The following is a 24,689-nucleotide window of genomic DNA, read 5'->3' as shown; positions in this document are numbered from 1 at the left end:
TACACAGTGATGATCTGTCATTAGCTAAATAATTAAACAAATAAATAGACAATGAATTAATTTAATTTGTGTAATTACATTCCCAATTAATGTAACTAATTTCACATTTTTTTCAGTAATTATGAACTAATCCTGATACATTCTGAAATAAGTAAATGTACAACCAGTGGTGAAAGAAGTACTAAATGTAAAAGTACAGATATGTGTGCAAAGAATAATCCGTAATTTACTACAACAACAATAACAAAAATCTACTTAAGTGAAAGTTTTGAAGTACCTGATCAGGTGAGTAATGAAGGCAGAGTCAATAATCTTTTGGTAGGCAAATTTAAAGCACTTTCTACTTTCCATTTTAGTTAAAAGATCTAGTGGAGAAAAACGTATATTTTGGTCTCAAATGTAGGGAACTAAATGTTATCACTATAAAAAATGAAAAGACCTACAAATGTTACTTAAGTATTTCACTTTTGGTACTTGGTTGTTTTCCACCACCGTGTATAACACATTAATTAAATAAAACATTTTAAGAACCACCAAAATATATAGCCTATTTTATTTATTTATGCTTATTTTCAAAGAATTATGAGAATTATATGAATCAGCAAGTCAATTAAAATCAATAGCCTTTTAAGCTTATGACCTATGTCTATTTATGTTCTTTCAGAAGCTTCTTTAAATAAATCATTTGAATGTTAAGAAGTAGGATATCAATACCCAATGCTATAGCACAGAACTCTCCTGTTTTGACCAATGTGTAATTTGAGAACAGTGTTTAAAACAGAGCATGTTCCCAGTGACAGTTGTGTGTGACTGTATTGTGTCAAATACAAAGACAATACATGACCACAACAAAGGGCCCTTCATCTGAGTTCCAATCAACGACTATCTTAAATGGATGCCTGTTTAGGTAAGTCAATACAATTGACCCATAAGCCAGTGTATATATATATATATATATATATATATATATATATATATATATATATATATATATATATATATATATATATATAGCTAACTCTCACCTCACCCTCCGCGGGTGGTCTCCTTTCAAGCTCAGGTCCTGGGAGCTTGAGGGTTCTTCAGTATCTTTGCTGTTCCTGCACTGCACTTTTCTGGACCCAGATCTCCGACGTCCTTCCTGAGATCTGCTTGAGCCATTCCTCCAGTTTGGGGGTCACTGCCCCAAGTGCTCCGATCACTACGGGCACCACTGATACCTTCAGGCTCCAGGCCTTTTCCAGCTCCTCTCTGAGGCCTTGGTATTTCTTTAGTTTCTCGTGTTCCTTATTCCGGATGTTACCATCCCATGGCACTGCAATGTCCACCACCACGGCTTCCCTCTGACCCTTGTTAACCACCACTATGTCCGGTTGATTCGCCATTACCATTCGGTCTGTCTGTATCTGGAAGTCCCAGAGGACCTTTTTTTTAATGGTCCTAGATTCTCATCATCATTCTGAAACCCATTGGATATCATTGTTATTTCCCCTTTTCTATAATCTATATCCAGAAGTAGAACTACTCTGTGATTAAAATAACGATTTGTTCTGCGTGTGCGTGCGTTTGTTTGTTTGTTTGTGTGTATGTTGGACAGAGGGCAGTCCCAGGCTGCACTTTCTGCAGTGGACCTTTTTACTTGATGATGATAAGATAAGATAAGATAAGATATTCCTTTATTGTCCACACATGGGGAAATTTCATTGATACAACGCAGGTAGATACAGAGGAAAAGGACAGATAACAGAATATAGGAAGTTTAAAAAACACTCTTAATAGAAGAACTCTTATAAACAAAAACTCCTATAGACAAATCCTCCCATTTCCCAACAAGGGATGGAGGGGGAAAATTAGGATGTCCGCCGGGATAACGTGACGATCTCCGGGTAAGACGATGGTTTCCCCCTCAGTTTCATGAGTTCCTCCTTTGTATAAACGCGCACCAGCGGCGGTGGCCGGGGGGCGCGATGGGGCCGGGGCGGCTAGCTCGGAGCTAGCGCACATCGCAACGACACGACAAAAAACACTCAATAATCCAGCCGAATAAAGTCGAAAGAAGTTGAATTAAAGCGATTCCAGCGCGTGTCCCGATCGTACAACTAAAGTAGAAAAAATATTTACAAAATACAAAAGATAAAGCACAATAAGTGTCAAAAAAGTGGGAAAAAAGAGCGGAGCGTTGCACCGGGCTGCCAGCTGGACCGGCGCCTTTGTGACGTTTGATGATGATGATTATGATGATGATGATGGTGATGATGATGATGATGATGATGATGATGATGGTGGTGATGATGATGAAGATGATGATGATGATGATGATGATGATGGTGATGATGATGATGATGATGATAGCACCCCGACTCTGGAACTCCCTCCCCCAACCTGTCCGCCACTCTCCCTCACTCACAACATTCAAATCCCGCCTAAAAACATACCTCTTCACCCAAGCCTATGACCTCCCCTACCCCTAGCCTCCTCTACCCCATTGCCTACTCTTCTACCCCCTGTTACATCCCCATCTTTTTCTCTCTACTTCTTCTGTCTTGTTCATTTTATCTGTATATTAATGTGTTCTGTACGTGTTGTCCCCCCTGTCTGTAAATACCCCCCCCCCCCCCCCTTTTTTATTATGTTCAGCGTCTTTGGGTCACTGAAAAGCGCTATATAAATAAAAGTTATTATTATTATTATTATTATTATGATGATGATGGTGATGATGATGATGATGATGACGATGGTGATGGTGATGATGATGATGATGATGATGGTGGTGATGATGATGATGATGATGATGGTGGTGATGATGATGAAGATGATGATGATGATGATGATGATGATGATGTGATGATGATGATGATGATGATGGTGGTGGTGGTAGTGGTGGTGAGGTGGAGGATGATGATGATGATGATGATGATGATGATGATGGTGATGTGATGATGATGATGATGATGATGGTGGTGGTGGTAGTGGTGGTGAGGTGGAGGATGATGATGATGATGATGATGATGATGGTGATGATGATGGTGATGATGATGATGATGATGATGGTGGTGATGATGATGATGATGATGGTGATGATGATGATGATGATGATGACGATGGTGATGGTGATGATGATGATGATGATGATGATGGTGGTGATGATGATGATGATGATGATGATGATGATGATGGTGGTGATGATGATGAAGATGATGATGGTGGTGGTGATGTGATGATGATGATGATGATGATGATGATGATGATGATGGTGGTGGTGGTAGTGGTGGTGAGGTGGAGGATGATGATGATGATGATGATGATGGTGGTGGTGATGATGGTGATGATGATGATGATGATGATGATGATGATGATGATGGTGATGTGATGATGATGATGATGATGATGGTGGTGGTGGTAGTGGTGGTGAGGTGGAGGATGATGATGATGATGATGATGATGATGGTGATGTGATGATGATGATGATGATGATGGTGGTGGTGGTAGTGGTGGTGAGGTGGAGGATGATGATGATGATGATGATGATGATGGTGATGATGATGGTGATGATGATGATGATGATGATGATGGTGGTGATGATGATGATGATGATGGTGATGATGATGATGATGACGATGGTGATGGTGATGATGATGATGATGATGATGGTGGTGATGATGATGATGATGATGATGATGATGGTGGTGATGATGATGAAGATGATGATGATGATGATGATGGTGATGTGATGATGATGATGATGATGATGATGATGATGATGATGATGATGATGGTGGTGGTGGTAGTGGTGGTGAGGTGGAGGATGATGATGATGATGATGATGATGGTGGTGGTGATGATGGTGATGATGATGATGATGATGATGATGATGATGATGATGATGATGGTGATGTGATGATGATGATGATGATGATGATGGTGGTGGTGGTAGTGGTGGTGAGGTGGAGGATGATGATGATGATGATGATGATGATGATGGTGATGATGATGATGATGATGATGATGATGGTGGTGATGATGATGAAGATGATGATGATGGTGATGATGATGATGATGATGATGATGGTGATGATGATGATGATGATGATGGTGGTGGTGATGATGGTGATGATGATGATGATGATGATGATGATGATGATGATGATGATGATGATGATGGTGATGTGATGATGATGATGATGATGGTGGTGGTAGTGGTGGTGAGGTGGAGGATGATGATGATGATGGTGATGATGGTGATGATGATGGTGATGATGATGGTGATGATGATGATGATGATGATGATGATGATGATGATGATGATGATGATGATGGTGGTGATGATGATGATGATGCTGATGATGGTGGTGGTAGTGGTGGTGAGGTGGAGGATGAGGATGATGGTGATGATGATGATGATGATGATGATGATGGTGATGATGACGATGGTGATGGTGATGATGATGATGATGGTGGTGATGATGATGATGATGATGGTGGTGATGATGATGATGATGATGATGATGGTGGTAGTGGTGGTGAGGTGGAGGATGATGATGATGATGATGGTGGTGATGATGATGATGGTGGTAGTGGTGGTGAGGTGGTGAGGTGGAGGATGATGATGATGATGGTGGTGATGATGGTGATGATGATGATGATGATGGTGATGATAGTGATGATGATGATGATGATGATGATGATGATGATGATGATGATGATGATGGTGGTAGTGGTGGTGAGGTGGAGGATGAGGAGGAAGAGGAGTATGAGGATGATGGTGGTGGTGTTACAGACCATTCACTTAAACTGAACTGTCAAAGTTTAGGCACTCTAACATTTCGCGCGAAAATGGCTGTGTTTGGTCACGAGAGTCAGGTGACGTAACAGATTAAGGCCGGCCTTGTAAAATCCGTGCACGTGATTGGTCAAAAAGGTCGGACGTAGTCCGTTAAAAACGAAGAGCGTGACTTCATTGGGCCGTCCTTTTAAGCTATGCCCCGCCCCCGCTGCTCCAGCTCTCTGCGCTAGCGGTGACACAGGCTGATGCCGCTGGATACCCGAGGGAGGCTTGTTCTCGTCGGTCCACCCTGACTGGCACCGCCGTGGGGCCGAGGACCCGCTTCTCGAGGTTTAAGCGGTACTGTGTCGGTGTCGGTGTCGGTGGCCTTCTACAGCCTGGTCCCGCTGTCCTGATGTCGGACTTCAAGCTCGGGATCGTGCGGCTGGGCCGTGTGGCCGGGAAGGTGAGCTGCCATGTGCGGCGGGGGAGGCAGGCCCCGGGGCTCCCTTAAAAACACCACAGCCTCGTGTTGGTGTTTTGGCGGGTTGTTATTGTCAGTGTTTCTAACTTGTCAAAAGCGTGTTTGTGGCGGAGACGCTTAGCATCGTGGCAGAGCCGTGTTTGACGGGATTACAGCGGTGTGTCTGCACACGGACTGAAGCTAAAGCTAACGCGGCTGAAGCACACGATGGACAGTCTCTTTAGGGAGACGAAAGGGCCCTTTGTCTTGAACACAATTGTACACTTTTAAGTGTGTGTCCTCCTTTCATTTGGGAGAATTTACTCCAGCAGTTGTTACAATATCTGACGGTAACAGTTAGCAGTGCTTCACGCTAGCCTTAGCTTTAGCCTGGTATGAGGATTACACGGCGTGTCTTTAATGGAGAAGCCATTGCTCTAATCAGCTGGAGCCTTTATTGTTCAGACCGACAAAGCACTGTTGGACAGGGGCCCTACCGCCAATACAACCGTCAAGCCCTGCCCGTGCTCGGACTTAAAGAGCATGGTACCAAGTCCCTGGTGAACGATAATGTTTTGGTCGTTGCAGATGTCACCAGACTCTTAAAGCCCACACGGAGCAGATCAGCTGCCTCCTGCTGACAGCAGTCTGAGACTCTACAAACTTCAGTCTGGTCCAGGACTCATGTCTGACATTATCATTCACTGGCAGTGCAAATCTGACTACTCCAAATCTCAACTTGTCTTACAATAAATTATTGATAAATACTTTGTTTTATAATGACCATGTCATTGGTGGATTGTAATGATTTATTTGATTTACCTCGTGGTATTATGTATTTATGCAAACAGACAATTGACACTAGCTTGACAATATGTGATGGAATGTGCTTTTTTCTTTCAGACCAAATACACACTGATCGATGAGCAGGATATCCCACTTGTGGAAAATTATGCTTTTGAGGTAAGTTGCCCTGAATTTACTAATCATTTAGTTGCAAACCGATCTAAGCTTTTTCTTGTTTTTGTCAGGCACGTATGGAAGTTGATGCAGATGGAAATGGGGCCAAAATCTTTGCATATGCTTTTGATATTGGTAAAGGTCGCTGGGCGGGAAGGCCACTGCATGAGCTCCTTTGGTAAGCAATGTCAGATACTCCTTTGTACTCTAGACGATTAGAGTACAGTTATAATTGGCTTTCAACATGTTAATACATGTATACTTGATTTGTTTACAAAAAAGTGACTGCACTGTAGCAGCACTAATGTTTTATAATGGGTGCAACTTTTCAATGTGCATTTATCATTCAGGGAGAAGCACCGAGGAGGCATTGCACCTAGTTTTCAAGTCATCCACATAAATTCTGTTACCGTGGACAATCGGTTAGATAATCTTCGGCTAGTGCCCGTTGGGTGGACCCCTAAACCTGAGGAAATTTCTAGCAAACAAAGGTAGTTGTTGACTATCATGCACTGAAAATATGTTCTAGATATTTTTTGTAATTCTTGAATGTTGTTTCCAGAGAGCAGTCTCTTTACTGGCTCGCCATCCAGCAGGTGCCTGCTGATCCTGTGGAAGAACAGTATTTGGAATTGAGCCGCACACGCTACTACAATGCCAATGGAGAGCTGGTGGAGGAAGAGGAATGCTCCTGCACCTACTACGAATGTCACTACCCTCCATGTTCCCTAATTGAGAGGCGGGTACGTATGCTCTGGAGAACTATTGGAGGCAATTTAGATCAGCAGTGTTGATGTGTATCCCTGGTGGGCACAAGTGACTGGTATAAGCAAAACATGTGCAGACATTTTGAGCAAAGGGTGTGTCTTGTGATGTGATTTAAATATGTTTTTAAATATAATTTCAAGAAACTGATTTCGACTTTGATTATTCCATGTAAAATTAAATTAAAGCACCGGTAGATGCACTAAACTAGTGTCAACTGCAAAATTGGTGCTGTGACGACAAAAATCTGAATGTGGGAAAATCTTGTGGCTCAAACCGACCAGAGACGAGCTGTAATGTGTAAAACATGTCTGATATTTTAGAGTCTTGGTGGCAGAGTGAGCCCTCCCTTTGCCTTTTGCTAGATTTTCCCCACGTATTGTCTGACATCTATAAGACGAAAAAATCTGATCGTGCGGTGGACACCCTGTTTTGAAATTCCTTGGACCCCCTCGTAGCCACATTGAACCCTTTTTTTGAAATGCCGAGCTTGGTCCCAGTTTGGGCACTTTTGGTTTAATTGTCAAACACGGTGATGAGAACAAACAACCTTTTCCACCACATTGCTGCCTGCTAAAGTCAGAACCTTAAACCATTTTGTTTTGTGTTTTAGCTTCGGGAATTTAATATCTGTGGACGCTGCCAGGTTGCCCGCTACTGTGGCTCACAATGCCAACAGAGGGACTGGCCCGCTCACAAGAAGCAGTGCCGCGAACGCAAGCGGGTCCTGGCCCTGGAGTCGGAGCCCGAGCGGTGATCCACCTTTTTATCCTCATCTGGGACACAACATGGAGATGAACTGGGTGGGATGGGTGAAACTTTATGAGAGTCGAGATGTGACTTATGATGGGAAGGTTGTTGTTTTTTACAAGGACTCAAAAGACTTGTAAGGCAAACAAAAAAAAAATGGACTCTTACCTTTTCCCAGAACTGGTCAATCCTCATGGCTTGTGTTTATGTGGATAATGGGAAACGGTATAACATTTTTTGTCTTCATTACTCTGGAGGGAAGGACCACTCTTGAGCTCCACCTGCTGCTATGGGGTTTGTAAGCGATGGATGGGGGGGGGGGGACAAACATCCTCGGGACTACAGTTGGACATAGACTGCGTGCGTTGACATCCGTGCAATGGGGACCCAGGAGCTTCGGTACCTGTCATTCTGCTGGCACAACACACAAATGGACCTTTTCACTGTACTGCTTCCCCCTTCTGATGTCCGACGCACAACGCTGCTGTCAAGGCCGCCTCAGCCGCCTCACTGTCAAACTCCCCTCACGGCCAACTCGGATTCCACTTGACGAATCGCACTACCAGTATTGAGTGTCTGTGCGCGTGCGTGTACTTGCTGCCGATGTGTACTGAAGGATGAAAAACGATCAAACTTGGGCAGGGCTTATCTTTGTCTTCACGGGGGCCACATGTCACTGTTTTTTAATCTAATATTTAAACGTGATATTTGGATCTCAGAAATATTCCACCCGTTCTATACAATAACGTAGCAGGCGAAACACTGGCTTTGAATTGGTGACCGGTTATAAATGTTGCCATGTTTTCTCGTTTATAACGCGGGGCCAAATCGCACAGCTAAATGGATAATATTTACCGTCATGACTAAATCAAATTTACACTTTTATCGTTTGAAGATGTGATCCAAACTTGGGTTTGCCAAAGCATCTTTTCATTCTTGAGGTTTTTCTTTTTTTTTTTTTTTAATTTATGAACTGTGGACAAGGCTTCAGTTTCATCTGTGAAGGTTTGCTTTTGGGTCCAGTATGTAGAAACTTATTGGCGATATATTTAATGCTGTTTCTGTCCCGCAACATGAAGCGGAACCGTTTTCACGGGGCACGTTTTAACTACATTTTACCCATATTGCTTATTTATTCATTGAGTTAAGGTGAATTCCTACTTCTCCTGCGATTATCCCCGTCAAAGCTGCGCGCCAACTGTCAAGACCTCCATTTGACAGACTCCTTGGTGTAAAAATAAGAAGACTTGAATTCCTCCTTTCACAGTTTTCCCCCTTTAGACGGCTGTTCAAGTTAAATTGTTCAGTGTCGACTTTCGCCTAATCACCTGCCTTCCTTGTATTACCTGTAATGCACACATGCTTTCTGTGTCTTCTTGTGTCTTAGGTGTGGAGTCCAGACACTTACAAAGCATGTGGTATGATTTACATGCGACTCGTTGATTGTTGACCTTTTGTATGAATGACGATTTTCACTGCACTAAGATGAGGATCCCATGTTTGGTGCACATGTCGGAGTGGAGTTGAAGGGAGAGTGAAATGTGTCTGAGCGCTTGTTTTGTATTAGTATTAATCACAAAGAAATAAAGAGCTACTATGTGAATGAAGCAAAATGGTTAAATTATTATTCATATTGTGTGTTTTTGAGAATATCTACAAATGTGTTGACAGTTGTTTGGGATATCTTTATTTACTTAGTTTGTTTTCATTTACATCGTCACACGTTCTTACATTTATGCATTTTCACCTTGTGTCAATGTCTTCCATGTTACCAAAGTATATTTACCTCATTCGCTTGAACTGTAGTGGGAAGATGAGCTCAATTTAATTTATTTTACTAAAACTTGCTCACATTAGGAATAAAATGCCTCTATAAATGTGTTTTGGGGAAGAGAAAGGCAGAGTAGTTTGTTGCCTTTTACAAATAGTTAAATTATGATTAGATAGTGTTGGAATGTGTGAACATTTTATTGAGCCAAAAAGACCTTGTGTTTTGAACAAATACAGCAGCAGATGCGCTAACGACATTGTAACCAAAGCTTTGAAATGGAATTTGTGTGACTGGATTTCATCCATCTGCCACTTTGTTGGAATTTGTATTTGTTTTTCTTTTTTTTAAGTCAGCGAAGCCAGAAGAGGCTAGTTTAGGCTGCTCTGGAAGAAATATTCCATTTAGTTCAAAAATAATGTAGGCTGAAAATCTTATTGTCAACAGTGCGTACAGTTACATGACCGGTGAAAAGTGAAAATGATACTTAACAAGGCAAAGGGAAAATGTGTGTTTTAAAATGGGCTTAAAAGCATTTACTGGTAGTGAATCTGCTCATCTTAGAGTAAATTGTCATACATGCACAAAAGACATCTGGTTATTAACGCCCGCCAAACGGATATTTGAATAGATCCTTAGGTGACATGTCAGTTTTAGAGTAGCTGCTGTTTTTGGAAGGGAAAAAACATTTCTTTTGTCTTTGCCACAATATTTAGAATTTTTTTGTACAATCGTCCTTGCCTAAACTTTCACCGGTGTGAACTACCTGAAAGAAATTGGATTCCTCACGTCATACAATGGATAAAATCTGATCATTATCTAATTTCTGGATATTCAATATTATTTAAATGACATGTAAACCTCAAAACTGATCAGAAATAAGTCGGATATTTTTTGCTGTTTACACATTATCTTAACAGCTATCAAAATGTAATTTCAGCTGTTGTGAAAAGAAAACATGACATTTCGATGATCTGATAACTCCATAAATGCGATAATAAGATTGTTGCTGTGCATGTGAAATAAGCAGAGGTTTGTCTGCAGTAAGACCGCCCCGCCAGTAGTGGGCGTCGGAGACTCACAAAAGCCTTCTCGCAGGACTGACGTTTTATAACAACAATGACACGAAGAGGAGCCGGACACAAATACAGCGACCTTAACTCAAAAATACAGCGACATTAACTCAAATACCGTGGCATTAACTCAAAAATGGTGAATCTCGGCTTGACCAAGGTGGACGACGCGGTGGCAGCAAAACATCCCGTGAGTTTCTCTGTTTCCTCTGAATGACAAGTCGAAAGTACAGAGTTAGAACAAGCTGTGCCCTGTATTTGCCATTTCAGATGTACTTTTACTTTATGTAATGGTGTTTGAATTAGGCCTAAAATGAACTGATGCGTGCAGGGTCTGCAGAGATATGCTGCCTGTCAATCTGGCGCTTTTATGAAAGGAACTGGGACCTTTATTTTAGGTAAGTATCCAGTTCACTATTACAGCCACCCTGGACTTGTCATGTGTATTATGCTGTAAAGACAATTATCTGTCTACATTTGTACTTGTATATGATTCATATAGGGGACTGATTGAGTTAGTAACTTAGAACATTGATTATTGGTATTTATTTATTTTCTTTTTACATTTCCAGCTTCAGTTGGCCTCTTTGCTGCCCAGACAGCTCTTAAAACTAAACTTCCTTATCCTCTTCAATGGAACCTGCTGATTTCAATAGGTTTGTCAATGTAGGGCCTCACATGAAATAGCACGGTGTGGTCAAGGTGCTGCACACACTAACATGTTTTTGGAGTTTGTGATGTTGCCTTTATTCATGTTTACAGTTGTGTTTTTTGTAGTTTTGAGACTTAATCTTCTGCACATGGTCTTGTAGCAAAATACTTTCACGCAAAGTCTTGTCTAAAATGTCAAAGCTTTGTTTTTGAAAGCAAAGTCAGCTGAATGATTGTGTTTTGTCTTTGTCAGTCTTGTCATCTGTTGGGAGTTACTCGGTGACACGGTGGGAAACACAGAAATGTGCAGATCTCTGGATGCTTCTTGAAACAGGAAAAGTTCCAGACAGATCACCTCCACAGGGTTAGTAATATTCAGTGAAATACCTATGTTCATCATAATGCTTATAACACCGCAAGGAAATTCTGCTTTATAATGTATAAAATTTGTTTATTTCAGTGCCAAAACCAGAGGATTCAACACCTTCTAAGACAAAATATGGGGATGTAATGGATTAAAATATTCTATTTGATGGGATGTTTTATGTAAATGATGATATAAAGATTACAGATATTGAGTGCTTCTGTTGTACTTTCCTCAACACATAAACACATATCAGGATTTCACATGAAAGTGGGATAAACCGATTCAAAGGTCAGGATTTACCTGATGCATTTGATGGTTTGGATGCAACGTGCACAGCCAAAAACTGCACTGAAGGTGTGTATTTCATTACAGTGCATCCATTTTGTTATGTTACAACCGTAATCCAAAATGGATTAAATTCATTATTTGCCTCAAAATTCTTTACCAAATCTCATATGGATCTTATATAGACAGGTGTGTGTTTTTCCAAATCATGTCTAATCAACTGAATTTACCACCGGGTGACTCCAATCAAGTTGTAGAAGCATCTCAAGGATGATCAATGGAAAAAGGATATACCTTAGCTCAATTTTGTCACGGCAAACACTGTGAATACTTATGTACGTGTGTGTGTGTATGTGTGTGTGTGTGTTAAATACATTTACAAAGAACTCAAAACAACCTTTCATGTTGTTTGTAGAATTTTGGAGCAAATATAAATTTAATTTATTTTGGAATAAGGGTGTAACATAACTAAATAAATAAAGTGCTAAAATAAAGCGATGCACTGTATGTAAACTACAGACTTACAGATTGCATAATTTAAGATCAATGTGTTCAAATCAAATAGTCTATAATAAAAATGCCATTTACAAAAACAAAAGACTATTAATATGCATAGAACTGCACCACATACTTGGAGTCTAAGGGCTGAAAAGACTTGGAGAAATGTTCATTCCCTGCTGTACAACAAAACCAAACCCTTTAAAAGCGGCTTTAAACCTGGGATGAATGATGTGACTAAAGTCCATCTTTGAGTCTATAAGGCCCGAACCAAAGCTTTGTTTTTTGGTGGCTAAAACACGTGGATAAAGACAAACAAAATTGTGAGGTGGAAATGCAATGCAAAACATAGTGAATATGACACTGGCTACATGTATTTCTCTGCATCGGCACCATTAATATGTTTATTCTATTGTTAATTGAATTCAACACTGAGAATTTGAGCATTATTATTTCTGAACCGTGTGACCAGCTCACACAGCTTATACACAGCGCAGAAATGCACAAGAGGGATAAAGCTAGGGACATGTCCAATAGTCAAAACCAACAGAGCTATGAACTCGCCTTTGGCACACTTTGCAACCACTGCATGGCCCAATAGAGATTGTGAGGCTTGTTACAGAAACAATATTCTGTTTGGATAAAATAAGAAGAACCAAGATTGGCTTTTATCTACTAAGGCTTTTTAAATAGCAATGTGCTGTTTTATGTCCAAAGACATGCATGTGTTAGGTAAAATTGGTGACTCTAAATTGGCCCTAGTGAATGAATGTGAGAGTGAACTGTCTGTAATGTCTGTGTCTCTGTGTTGGCCCTGCGACAAGTTGGCCACTGTCCAGGGTGTACCCCGCCTAAGGCCCGAAGTCACTGGGATAGGCTCCAGTCACCCGCGACCCCGAAAGGGAACAAGCGGTAGAAAATGGATGGATGGATGGATGTTTTATGTGTAATGCGGAGAGTAATACCACCACATCACATCAATATGACACGCTTCATGTTCAAGTCTAATATAGCCTAAAGGTTTCTGTATTAATTATAATTTGGATTTATCAAAGAGATTTTTTTTGTCATCACCTTTAATCAATACCAACACTTTGGCCACAACATTTTAGTACAGAAGTTTGTCATTTTGTGGGGTCAAAGTTGCTCACTTCTAAGATACATTTGATAAGATAGATACATACATTTATTAGGCCTACTAATAATGAATCATCTCAATGTTTTTTTCCTCAAAGTATAATTACAAGCAAGCTGAGATAAATGCACAGAATGGAATAGGCGCGCACTACACTACACAGGGTCATTTTAATTTATTCTATTGACTCTTGTTTACTGCCCCCAGTCAAAATCAATTAACACAAAAGTTGTTAACCACAGCGGCTGGTATGAAGCTCATCATCGAAAGTCAGGCTCCAGTAGTTTATCAGCCTTTCCCTAATAGGCTTTGTTGGGGAAAAAGAGGGTTGCTTATAATATTGAATGGTTTTGTTAGGACAGGCCACAGCAGGAGTTTCTGGGGCAATAAATAACAGGGAGTCCATTGTCACAGTGGGACAAGCCCTGTCAGTGCTTTCAACACTCCTTTACCTGAGTTAAAGTTGAAAGTTGAGGCACGTCTGGACAGGTTTTGGAGGAGCAGGAAGACTGGGACTGAATAGCTGCAACAAAGGCCAAAACTATAACCACTGATAAGAGACAATAACAACCGAAACACTTGCATCTATTTATAAAAGAATGCGAGTTTGGGGCCCGTCAAAATGTGTTCATAAATGACTGATTTCGCTATGAACAAGTTGTCCAGCCGGCTTTCTGTGATGAGTCATAAGAGGATCATAACCAGGCTTTATGAATAACGTCCCAACTTGGTAATAACAAAAGCGCAACTCAAACTGGAGCCTTGTCCACGTCTGAGCCAATCCGCAGAGAGCTCGCGTGCGCCTCGGCCAATCAACGTCCTCGGTTCCGGCGGCGGTTTAAAGGGGCGGGGCTTGACATAAAATAGGAAAAGTATGAAAAGTACACACACATGAGCACACGGACGCTCACGCTGCGGGACTCACGCTGCGGGACTCACGCTGCGGGACTCACACTGCAGGACTCACGCTGCGGGACTCACGCTGCGGGACTGAGGGGGAAGAAAGTGTCTTATTGACTGAGGAAACACTTTTTCTATGGCTTTAACTGCGACGGACCGACACCTCAGAATGAATGGGTCCGGGACGCACGGGAGAGTCGGGCCCAGGAAAGACGCGGCTCAGGGAAAAGCGGCCAAGCTTCAGTTCAAAGAGAGCGATTATTGCATAGACGGACTTCCCAAAGCGTTCCTCCATAGCCTGAGGACTCTGTTTGACATCCTGGATGACAGCGGCCGCGGTTACGTGCACATCTCAGAGATAGAGAGCCGCTGGCAGGGGGCCGACACCGGGGTCCTGGGCTGCCTGCGCACGGCCGCCCCGCCGCATGGCTGCCTCTCCTTCCAGCGCTTTGTGGCGGGTTTGCGGTACTCGATGCTCAACCCGGAGAACCACGCGAAGGTCCAGGCAACAGTTCACCCGCAACCGGCGCCGAAACAGCCCCCCAAAGCTGCCCTCGCGCCCCAGAGCAAGGTCCGTCCGCTCGGTCCGAGTAACTTGACCAACACTCAGCCCGCGCGCCGACCGGAGGAGGCCGTGCGCCCCGGTGCGCCGCCGCGGTACGGGGCGGAGAGGCCCGTGAGAGGTCTGCAGCGGGCCAGTGTGGCTCTGGAGCCCGGCTTTTACCGACTGGACCAGAACCATGTGCCCCGGCCCGGTCACACGTACATCAGGTCCATAGAGTCTCTGGATCTAGAGTCCCCTCGACTTTCAAGACCAAGTAAGTGAAGGATGGACTCAGGGGTTCAAGGATGAGCGTTTCTCTGACTCTATTACAGTGGAATGTGTGTTTATCATAAGTAGAGGAAGATAAACACATAGTCTCTGCAGTTACAGATGTTTCTATAAAGAGGAACAGTTCATCCAAGGCCATTCAAATTATAGCAAATAATACGTTTTCCAACCCACTGTCTCTGAATAATAACACTTCTCATCAACACATTGCTGCGTTCACACACAGCGAATGTTGGCTTTGTTTGGGACAAGGAATACTTAACATTTTCCTGTCAAGAATGTGTGTTGTTATGTGGCCCATCCCATTTTCAGACATTTTTCCCATGAGCAGACATTTATTGCACGCATAACTGAGCGGATATATTTACTACAATCTTGGCAGGACCGAGTTCACACAGTATAATTGGGCCTCAGGGTCTGACACATTATGATTAATTATTGGAGTTGTATTACACTCTGATATTCGCACTGAGCAGGGCTTTAATGTGTTTTTAAAGCTCATTAACTTGAATGTGGCCCATGTTTCGAACTTTGAGATGGAACATTCAAGATCAGGTGTCCAGGGGTCACGACCTCAGTGCCAGAGATCAGAGCTGGGTCAAAGGCTCAGCATGTGTGAGTCTCTTGTTGACTGACAGTGGTGAGGTGGTGGGGTTTGTGTGAGATTCCTGCACATGTTCAGAGTCTCTGTAGTTTTTCACACATCATTTTCAAACTGCTATGGCCATTTGTTCTGGTCAGGTTTATTTAGTCTTAAATCATATATAATAACGGATGAATTAGTCTATAGTTTGACATTATGTAGATATATTTATGATGTATACATTATTTTCTTTATTATTATTGAATTATATTGATATTGACAACTAATCTTTCTGTAGTTGTTACATTCTCTCTGTAATGATTTCCAGGAATGTGCTAAAATGGGCCTCTGTCTTAGTTGAGGTTCAAGTTTAGACTATCTTGTATTGATTGATTTACAATTTTTGATTCAATTTATTTGTACTAAAACAAATAAATAACTTTTAATTCTAAGGTTCCTGAACATCAGTGCATTTTAACACACACATACACACATGCACGCACAACAAAATCCAGTTTATGCCTCTAAAATCTGAACTTTCCATCACTGCCACACGGTTGTCAGTCTGCTCACGGTTCACTGATTGATTGAAGTGATTAACGGCTAAACATTTGGAGTTTCAGTCCTGCAGAAGTAAGCGTTTTCTCTTTGCAGACTCTGTGATCTTGCCTCTTTTACGTCAGGCCTGTCTGGAGCTTTAACTATGACTCTGTGACTCTCGTGCCCTGGAGGACTCTCACTCAGGACATTGTCAGTGCTTACACAGATGGATTAACAAGGCAGTGTTCAAGATCCACGTGCAGCTGGGAACCAAGTCAACTTGTGACCAGGGATGTCAGAATAAGCGTGCAAAGTTAAAACTAATAACTGTGACCATTTAAAAAAACTCAATATCTGACATTTTTTACTGGTCTTGGCGTCAATAATCAGAAATAATCGTTACATTTCTTCTTTGACAGCTATTACCAATACTTTGCAACTTCATATAATGATGATGATTCTGGGTGTTGACAAGCCTGTACATTTTAAAGAGCTGCAGAAAAAAATTGTGTAATCTTTCTCATGCGCCAAACTCTGATGGATTAGTGAAGATTAGAACAGGCAGGCGAGAGCAGAGCTTCTGTGTTATTACTTTTATTTAAAGACAAATGTATGTGGAAGTACAGGGTGGTAATCAACTAAAGACATTCTTGGGGGACTGAAGGCATTGATTCATTGACTGAAAGGGGGTGTGGCAATATCTCTCAAAATGATTAGGATCTCATGCTAAAATACTAGAAAAGTACTAGAAAATGACATAGCTATCAATGAAAGGGCAGATTAATCTCTCAAATCTCCAGTCAATCTTCTAATGATCATACCCTAATATTCAATTCCATTCTAAATGAACACATCCTGCAGTGATTGTCTGCATTTAGCTCCCTCGTGTGGTTCCATCAGGTTACCACAAGCAGACAGTGTGAAATAGTTTAAAATGATACTGTCTGCAAATAATCTCCTCATCTTCTGAGACGTTTATTTAATTTGCTAATAATATGTTGGTTAATACGTTGTCATTATACTGTGTTTTTTAACAATCAGCCTTTAGAATACAAGGTAAATGAACAGTTACGCTGAAGTTATGATATCATCTTTACCCACCTCTTATCGTGCTCAGGTGGGGTCGGGAAATCAGGTTTACCAAGATCGCAGAGTGAATCAGCAACAGGACTTTCCAGCGGGTCGAGACGCCATGGGAGGAGTCGTGATGAGCAGAGACGACACACGATATCTAATGGAGTGGACTACGGCATGGTTAGTACTTATTAAATGTGATTATGTCTTACTCTCAGAGGGGGGGCAAGACACGTTTGTTTTGGTTATATGGTATTTATGTAACATAGATTGTCCAAGTACAAGATCATACACAAGAACTAAGTCCCTGGGAAAGAGGAATCTGTGTCAGTGGACATTGTAGCAGAACAAAAAGAAATCCCATGAGAAGAGATTTGAAAAAGTTTTCCAGTGTGTATTTCAACATTTCACTTCCAATTGGTTGCTACTTCCCCCTCCCATCCCACTGCCCCCTGTGTCCCCCTCTCTGGGTGGGACTGGGACCCTCCCACCCATGGTCCCAGCTCATGCCTGTTTTCACTCCATCTCTGCCTCAGCTCCTTGCTCTTCCAGACTCACCTTCTCTCTCTGTCTTTCCTCTTTGTCCTTCTTCTACGTGCGACTGGCCTCTGTGTCTGGAGGGCCACTGACCGACCCCTCCCCACCCGTTTCCTCCCCCTCAGCGCGTACCTCCCCCCCAGGCCACCTCGGCCCGCTGCTGTCCTGATGGTAGTGAGTCGGGTCGGGCCCAGGGGCCTGGTACAAGTGGAGGACTCGTTAGGACCATCCGGCCCGACCTGGACGGCCGTGTGGGCTGCGTACACAACAGTCTTCATCCCTCTCAGCAACAGTATCTACAGCAGCAAGGCTGTGCACTTTTTCCTCTGGGTGAGTAGGATTAGAGTGAGATCAAGGCAAGGGACGAGGGTTTGGAGGAAATTAAGCCACTCTTTGATTGTGTTTGTAGTAGGATTTGAGGTGCTTGTTTTGGTTGTATTTGGGTTGTAACTTCAAATGCATTGTGTCAAGTTTGTCAGTGGAATAAAAGTGACATATGTTATTTCTAGTCCTATTCTTGGGTCACCAACATTATTCTTCTTAGTTTAAGATGTTGTTTACTTAGCATTTGGAATGTAATGAACCCCAAATGTTGATATTCGGTTTACAGTTTTAGAGGCTGTTGTTGTTATTGTATTGTGGCTGTACTTCAAAAGACCCTTATGCTGCTTTGTTTTTTGTAAAAGAGCTTGTGTGGTCCTATTATTGTGGCATATGTGTTATTGTTCATTGACAACTGAATCAGCAAAGATGTGAAACAAGGGCTCAGACTAACACGCCAAAATGTGACTTCATCGTTAACCTTCCTACTTCCTACTGTGTTCTTTATTTATGTCTCTTTTAAACCAGGCCTTTCCAAAAACTCTATTCTTCTAAATGTGACACTGAGGCATTCGTATTGTAAACAGCAACCCACCCCCATATCTATCTCGTATTTCGTTCTGATGCTTTTTAAGTTAGTTTGATGTTAGTCTTTTTACCCCAGTGTCCAAATGTACAGGTCTGTGAACACTCAGAGATGTGGCTAAAAGCCAGCACCAGCACGGAGGCCTGGACTGTGGACGCTCGGTCAGCATAACTCAACACTGCGGACACACAAACCCTTTCTCTTTCACGCACACGCGGACAACACACATGGGGCGGCCGGGGCAGAAGTGGCTCCGCTGTTTACCCCATTCTGCACGGTTGCCATGGCGCCGGAATGATGGCTCCTCTAAACATTGTTGTCGGAGAGAGAGTTTGGCACAATTGGTACCGCGCCATTGTCCGGATGGCACAAAAGAGGAACTACTGCTGCCTGTGTGCCCGTGTGAAAGGTTCTGGTGCCCGACGGGGTAACGCTGCAGCAGACGGTGGCGCCGCAGAGCCCATCGGGGACACATTTAAACATGTAATGGATCCAAAACCCATCTGAACTGGGGTGAACGCTATGATGTTTAGACAGAAAAGAGCACACTTAGCAGAATCAGAATCAGAAAAGGTTTATTGCCATTGTCAATGAACACAAACATAAGAACTTGCTTTGGTTCACCTTAATTTGACTCGTTGAGCAAAAACCTCCCACTACTATTTTAACTGTGCAGTCCCGGATATTCTGAATTACATAAACATAGAATAGTTAACCAGTGTTTCTCGTTAATAGAAGAGACTCTGCCCTTGGTCCTCCATAGCCAAAAAACAAGCTGATCAAAAAAGTGGCTTGTACTAATTATCATAAACACAGAAAATTAACTATATCTGATCTGTCGTTAAATGTAAATTATGTTTCTATTTGTTCTTAAATGTCTTATTAGAGTAATTGTTGTTATGAGGTCTCGAGCTCAGTGGGTTATTTACCTGGTTAAATAAAGGTTCGTAAATAAATAAGGAAGTACACATTTTTCTGATCAGCAGAGACAATAAGTGGTCTTTATTCTCCATAAATTGTGTTGACTTAAATGATTGTCATTATAAACCTGTGGAAATGCTTAAAAGCAACACTTTTACCTTTAAATCTGATATTTAACATTAGGTTCAAAGATTGATATTACAAACCCTAATATTTACCACAGCTCTGTTCTGTGGGTGGTTGGTCATCTTGTCTTCTTACGTCTGTTTCCGAGAACTCGTACATGCCAGGATCAGAGCCTGCAATATATAGATAATATTGTAAACATTGCATAATTTAAATATCGAGTGTATTGTCAAAAATTTGAAAATGAAAAAAAGTTATGTTGTAAACTTTAAAATAAGAGTAGAATGTGATCTTTCTGCTGTTATTTCAGATCAGTCTGATAATTAAACCTCAACTATTTACATAATATTGCCTGTCCATCGTTATCGGGATACGGGAAATAATATCGAGTTGTTCATTTATCGTCAATATCGCCCAGCCTTGGCCTTTATAATACATTTCTTCTGATTGTTTTCCTTTCCATTTCTGTTTAAACTCCCGCAGCTGAAGCAAATGAAGGAGTTGGAGCAGGAGAAGGACTCGCTGCTTGCGGGTCTTGAGGTTGTTGAGCGAGCGCGCGAGTGGTACCAGAGCCAAATCCACAATGTCACGGAGCGTCAGAGACAGATTGGCCAGAACTCACAGTGCACTGTGAGTATAGAGAGCGACGCTATGTCTCAGGAAGGAGATTTGACTGTATTTCATGTAATTGCATCCATAATCAAAACATTCCTAATATATATTTTCTATATTTTAAGGATTTCTTCAATGAAGCAACACAATGTCGCATGAATGTTTTAATTCCAAAACTCCAAGAAGTCAACCGATGTCTGAGCGACTTGATAACCTGCACCGGAACGGTATGTGCCACGTCACATAATGTTATTCAGGTGATATTTGACAGTGCATTGTGATGATTCTTTTTTGTGTGCATTCATTGAGGATATAGTTTTTTCATCTCTGATACTTGATGCCAGGTTCTTTCCCTAAAACTACTTAAATGAATCTGAAAGTTTAAGAGTTGTTAATGCCATAATAAAGCAATGTTATATTTTCCATTATTGTAAATTTACTACAGCAACATTTTTTAATAAAAAAATAAATAAAAAAAGAAATATATATATATTTACATTGACTGAATTCTGTTGGTTCTGAGCTTTAAAATGAGGTTTCACATTTTTTAGGGCTGTAGTTGTCTCAGGAAATTCTTGGTTGACTAAAGTCATGCCTTTTGAACCGTTTGGTCTAACATCAAATAATGAATGCAAAAACAAGAATTTATATTAATGGGTTTCAGCTTCCTGTTTAATGCAACATTTTGAGGACTTTTTTCCCCCCATTGAAAATATGTATTTGGTTATAAATTGTTAATCACTATGGCAATGGGGCTACATACTCATCATTCTGAAGCCCATGGATAAGTTACTCATGATTCACTCCAAAATGTACAGCTATAACTCACTCCATAGCGTCTTATTTTAAAATAATTAATGAAACACCATCAACCGAACCATAGGATTAAGGTGGTAGATTTATGTTTTCAGTTTCTGCACCAATCTGGATACTGGTATTGGTGCATCCCTGGCAATAATGACATGTTGTCCTCTAGTTTTAATACTTCCAGATCGTGTTAACATATGTGTATTTTGTGGCAGCCTGTTTCCCCCGGCGGAGGTCAGACATCTCCAGTGTCCAGCAGCTCACAGCCGCCTCCAGCTCCTCCGCAAGCCATCCAGAGACTGAAGGACCAGAACAGACTCCTCACACAGGTTAAAAGAGAAAGGCCTCGCGTACTTCAGGCCCTGCACCACTTTACAGCTAAACAGTTTGTTCTCCTTTATCCAGGAGGTGTCGGAGAAGAGCGAGCGCATTACTCAGCTGGAGCAGGAGAAGTCCGCGTTGATAAAACAGCTTTTTGAAGCCCGCGCTCGCGGCACACAAGACACGAGCACCCTGGACTCCACGTTTATCTGAGACCTCGACAGACCTCTCAGTGTGACCCCCCCCCAACGACAGACTGAAACACTCCGAGCTTTCTGTTTACCCGGCTGTCCAGAAGCGACAGTGGTGCACCTTTACCCCTGTGACACGCCCGCACAGGTGTGAACTGTCCCAGGAGGGCTCTTCAAAAGCTTCTTGTTCCAAACCAAACGCAGAGACCTCACAGTCCCGCTAAAAACGCGCCGCTGTTTCTTTGAAAAGTGTCTCTAGAGAGCTCATCACTCCGTTTCTTACAAGGTTTACCGTTCCCCCAAGACTAACTGGCCCGAAGATCCCCCACTAAATCAGAAACAGCTTATTGTTCCAGTCTTTTGCACAGCGCTGGAAAACAGACGGAACAAATGCAACCTTTCTAACGAGTGTCACTATTGTAGTCCGCTTGCAGTGATCTTCCAATTATCTTCTAGACTTTAATGTTAAGGTGCTAATATTGTTTATTCTTTCATGTCGACGTGCAGCATTTTACTTTTTTAATTTCATTCTGTGTGTCCACTCGATGCGGAGGATGGTGTTTTTCGTTTGCAGCTGCACGTTGGGTTTGTTTCAGGGGAGAAAAACGTTGCATAAGACAGCTTTAGGATGTAGAGGAAGAAGTCGAGAGATGAGAAGGTTTTGCACGTAGCGGAAAATTTAATAAAGCACAGGTTGAATGTTTCTCCGTACACGCTTCACAGACGGCGAGTGTTTTACGTTGATAGTTTGGTGTTTCAGGGTCACATCCACTGCCTGTTATGGCATGTTTACACATTTGTATTTTATAGAGCCAGTTTACAGCTGAAGTACTAACTCTGTGAGGACTTTGTTAGTTAAATATGTAGTACACGGGCGTTTAATCACTAAGCACAAATATAAAAAATGTTAACTTGTGCATTTGAAACGTTGTTGAGGGAAGAGGTGGATAGAAGAAATATAAAAAACTACCTTGATTTGCTTAGCTTTGAGGCAGTAGGAGACATTTTGCAGTACTTATGGTAAAGCTGCCCTCGGACTGGCATTAAAGCATTGGTGTCTCTTTTGACTCTGTGATTGTATGTGTGTATATGCTGCTCAAACCATGTTAGTTGTGAGTTAAACTGTTGTAATTACTAGAATAAATAAGATCAAACCAGTTGTGTGTTGTTTTGCGAACGCTCGACAGTGTAACTAAACTAACAAGTTATAAGCAGAGGCCTACTTGGACACAAAAGCCCTAAATGTGACACTACAGGTTAATAATACTGATATTAAACATAATGCTCTGGACAATTAGGATTAAATGGCAAACAAAGATGATCCAGACAAAGTTACGGTGTAGTTTAAGGGCACATGAAGATGCGCCCACTGCTGCAGGGTTTGACAGTAGATTACACAGACTTGCCTTTAATTAAAAATGTATTTGTTTAAAGAGCAGAAGCCAAGTCCGAATAATTACAAATGAAATAGGCTACAACTCTTTCAAAGTAAGCCCCAAAACCTGAGAGTAAATTTATGAAAATAACACAATATTTCTAAAAGAACTCCAAACTTCCTGTGAGAATCAGCCAAAATATTTTTTTTATAATATAGTGAATAAAGTCTTGATTTAGCGTATAACGCTTGGATACCAGCTGCCATAAAACAACAACAACAACAACAACAACAACAACATGTAGTTTAGTTGTGTAAAGAAGTATAATGTGCCTAATTTGTGGAAATGTTACTGCATTTGTGTGAAAGTACTACATGTGTGTAACACATTATGTATCAGAGTACTCCATGTGTTGTTGAAAATGTTCAGCCTTCCCGCGTGGCCACCTTCCCGCCCGTCAATGTTTTCTGCTGCGTTTTGCGGCATACCAATGACGCTCAGTAATTCACAGTTGATGATTGCGTAGTTTGCGACTAATGCTAAGCATTAGCCTTAGTGTTAGCATTAGCAATTTACTTTTGTAAATACTGAAAAATATTCTGGTATGTAAAAATGTCAAAAGCAATGGCAGCAATAAGACGTTGAAAGCGATCGTAAAGAGGTGTAACTTGTTGAAATCGGTGAAAGTGTTAAGGAAACTCGTAAAAAATCCTACAATCCTAAAATCAGTGCCATGTAGTTCAAAAAAGAGAAAACATGAAACTCTTAATTTTTGGCCTCGGCACATGAGACTTGGGACAGTGATAGAGCGACCTTTGAGGAGTAAACCTCAAAGCGATGCACCTGGCAGCATCGCTGTATGATAAACAGGAAGTCAGCCATATTGAATCCAAGTGGCACCGCCACATTTGACTTTCTTTTTTCAAAATCGTACTTGTCCAAGGGTTTTCGTTCGATCGAGCTCAAAACAACACTTTTTGCATCTACAGACATTGAAAATTAATACAAATCCCAAAAAATATAATTTTTCGATGGGGAAAAATACTGATACTTTTGCAAATACTGCAAAAAGATGGTGAAAGCGATCGTAAAGAGGTATAACTTGTTGAAATTGGTGAAAGTGTTAAGGAGTTGAAACGCGTCAAAAATCAGGACAATTCTGGAAAAATACATAAGAACATATTGCCTGCTTTATGGCATAAGCAGACACTAAATTATTGTGTGGTGAATTTATAAATGTAAAACTGTTTCTGAAAGAAGTATAGTTTGATGTTTAGGAGAAATACTTTCCTACATGGGCTCACCTCTAAACATGTAACACGTTACACAGAGTTACACTGAATTGAATCAGAAGTGATTATCTTGCATCATTTGTTTACTGCCAATTTTCCATCAGGCACCAAAGGTTTGTTGCATCATTGTCAATCGGATTAAATGGAAATTTACATTTTTAACTAAAAGTTAAAACTTTTTTTTGTTTAAAAC

General features: G+C 41.4%; 3 protein-coding genes across 3 annotated transcripts; all 3 read left to right on the top strand.

The window, feature by feature from the left end:
- Positions 1–4,977: 4,977 nt before the first annotated feature.
- Positions 4,978–9,303, top strand: zmynd19 (zinc finger, MYND-type containing 19). The gene is made up of 6 exons (XM_072453097.1): positions 4,978–5,228; positions 6,129–6,188; positions 6,257–6,363; positions 6,536–6,676; positions 6,748–6,928; positions 7,564–9,303. Exons 1-6 carry the CDS (start codon positions 5,178–5,180, stop codon positions 7,705–7,707), a joined length of 684 nt encoding a protein of 227 aa, XP_072309198.1. The 5' UTR covers positions 4,978–5,177; the 3' UTR covers positions 7,708–9,303.
- Positions 9,304–10,536: 1,233 nt separating this feature from the next.
- tmem141 (transmembrane protein 141) lies at positions 10,537–11,781 on the top strand. The gene is made up of 5 exons (XM_072454065.1): positions 10,537–10,731; positions 10,873–10,939; positions 11,114–11,197; positions 11,446–11,556; positions 11,653–11,781. The coding sequence occupies exons 1-5, from the start codon at positions 10,678–10,680 to the stop codon at positions 11,709–11,711; spliced, it is 375 nt and encodes a 124-aa protein (XP_072310166.1). The 5' UTR covers positions 10,537–10,677; the 3' UTR covers positions 11,712–11,781.
- A 2,717-nt stretch (positions 11,782–14,498) lies between these two features.
- On the top strand, positions 14,499–22,985 carry sapcd2 (suppressor APC domain containing 2). The gene is made up of 6 exons (XM_072453096.1): positions 14,499–15,195; positions 17,450–17,586; positions 20,381–20,527; positions 20,635–20,736; positions 21,532–21,645; positions 21,722–22,985. Exons 1-6 carry the CDS (start codon positions 14,514–14,516, stop codon positions 21,848–21,850), a joined length of 1,311 nt encoding a protein of 436 aa, XP_072309197.1. The 5' UTR covers positions 14,499–14,513; the 3' UTR covers positions 21,851–22,985.
- Positions 22,986–24,689: the final 1,704 nt, after the last annotated feature.

Source organism: Eucyclogobius newberryi, unplaced genomic scaffold, assembly GCF_026437365.1.
Source record: "Eucyclogobius newberryi isolate DKJ021-1_F unplaced genomic scaffold, fEucNew1.0.hap1 SCAF_2, whole genome shotgun sequence".
Taxonomy (NCBI): Eukaryota; Metazoa; Chordata; class Actinopteri; order Gobiiformes; family Gobiidae; genus Eucyclogobius; species Eucyclogobius newberryi.
This window is presented reverse-complemented; position numbering and strand designations above follow the sequence as displayed.

What these genes read in the sequence shown, in the direction of transcription:
- zmynd19 (XM_072453097.1), top strand. Translation starts at nt 5,178, where the DNA reads ATGTCGGACTTCAAGCTCGGGATCGTGCGGCTGGGCCGTGTGGCCGGG. An exon ending in TGGGCCGTGTGGCCGGGAAG is followed by an intron (nt 5,229 to 6,128) that starts GTGAGCTGCCAT and finishes TTTTTCTTTCAG; the next exon opens with ACCAAATACACACTGATCGA. An exon ending in CCACTGCATGAGCTCCTTTG is followed by an intron (nt 6,364 to 6,535) that starts GTAAGCAATGTC and finishes TTTATCATTCAG; the next exon opens with GGAGAAGCACCGAGGAGGCA.
- tmem141 (XM_072454065.1), top strand. Translation starts at nt 10,678, where the DNA reads ATGGTGAATCTCGGCTTGACCAAGGTGGACGACGCGGTGGCAGCAAAA. An exon ending in CGGTGGCAGCAAAACATCCC is followed by an intron (nt 10,732 to 10,872) that starts GTGAGTTTCTCT and finishes TGATGCGTGCAG; the next exon opens with GGTCTGCAGAGATATGCTGC. An exon ending in AGACAGATCACCTCCACAGG is followed by an intron (nt 11,557 to 11,652) that starts GTTAGTAATATT and finishes TGTTTATTTCAG; the next exon opens with TGCCAAAACCAGAGGATTCA.
- sapcd2 (XM_072453096.1), top strand. Translation starts at nt 14,514, where the DNA reads ATGGCTTTAACTGCGACGGACCGACACCTCAGAATGAATGGGTCCGGG. An exon ending in GCCAGAACTCACAGTGCACT is followed by an intron (nt 20,528 to 20,634) that starts GTGAGTATAGAG and finishes CTATATTTTAAG; the next exon opens with GATTTCTTCAATGAAGCAAC. An exon ending in AGAACAGACTCCTCACACAG is followed by an intron (nt 21,646 to 21,721) that starts GTTAAAAGAGAA and finishes TCCTTTATCCAG; the next exon opens with GAGGTGTCGGAGAAGAGCGA.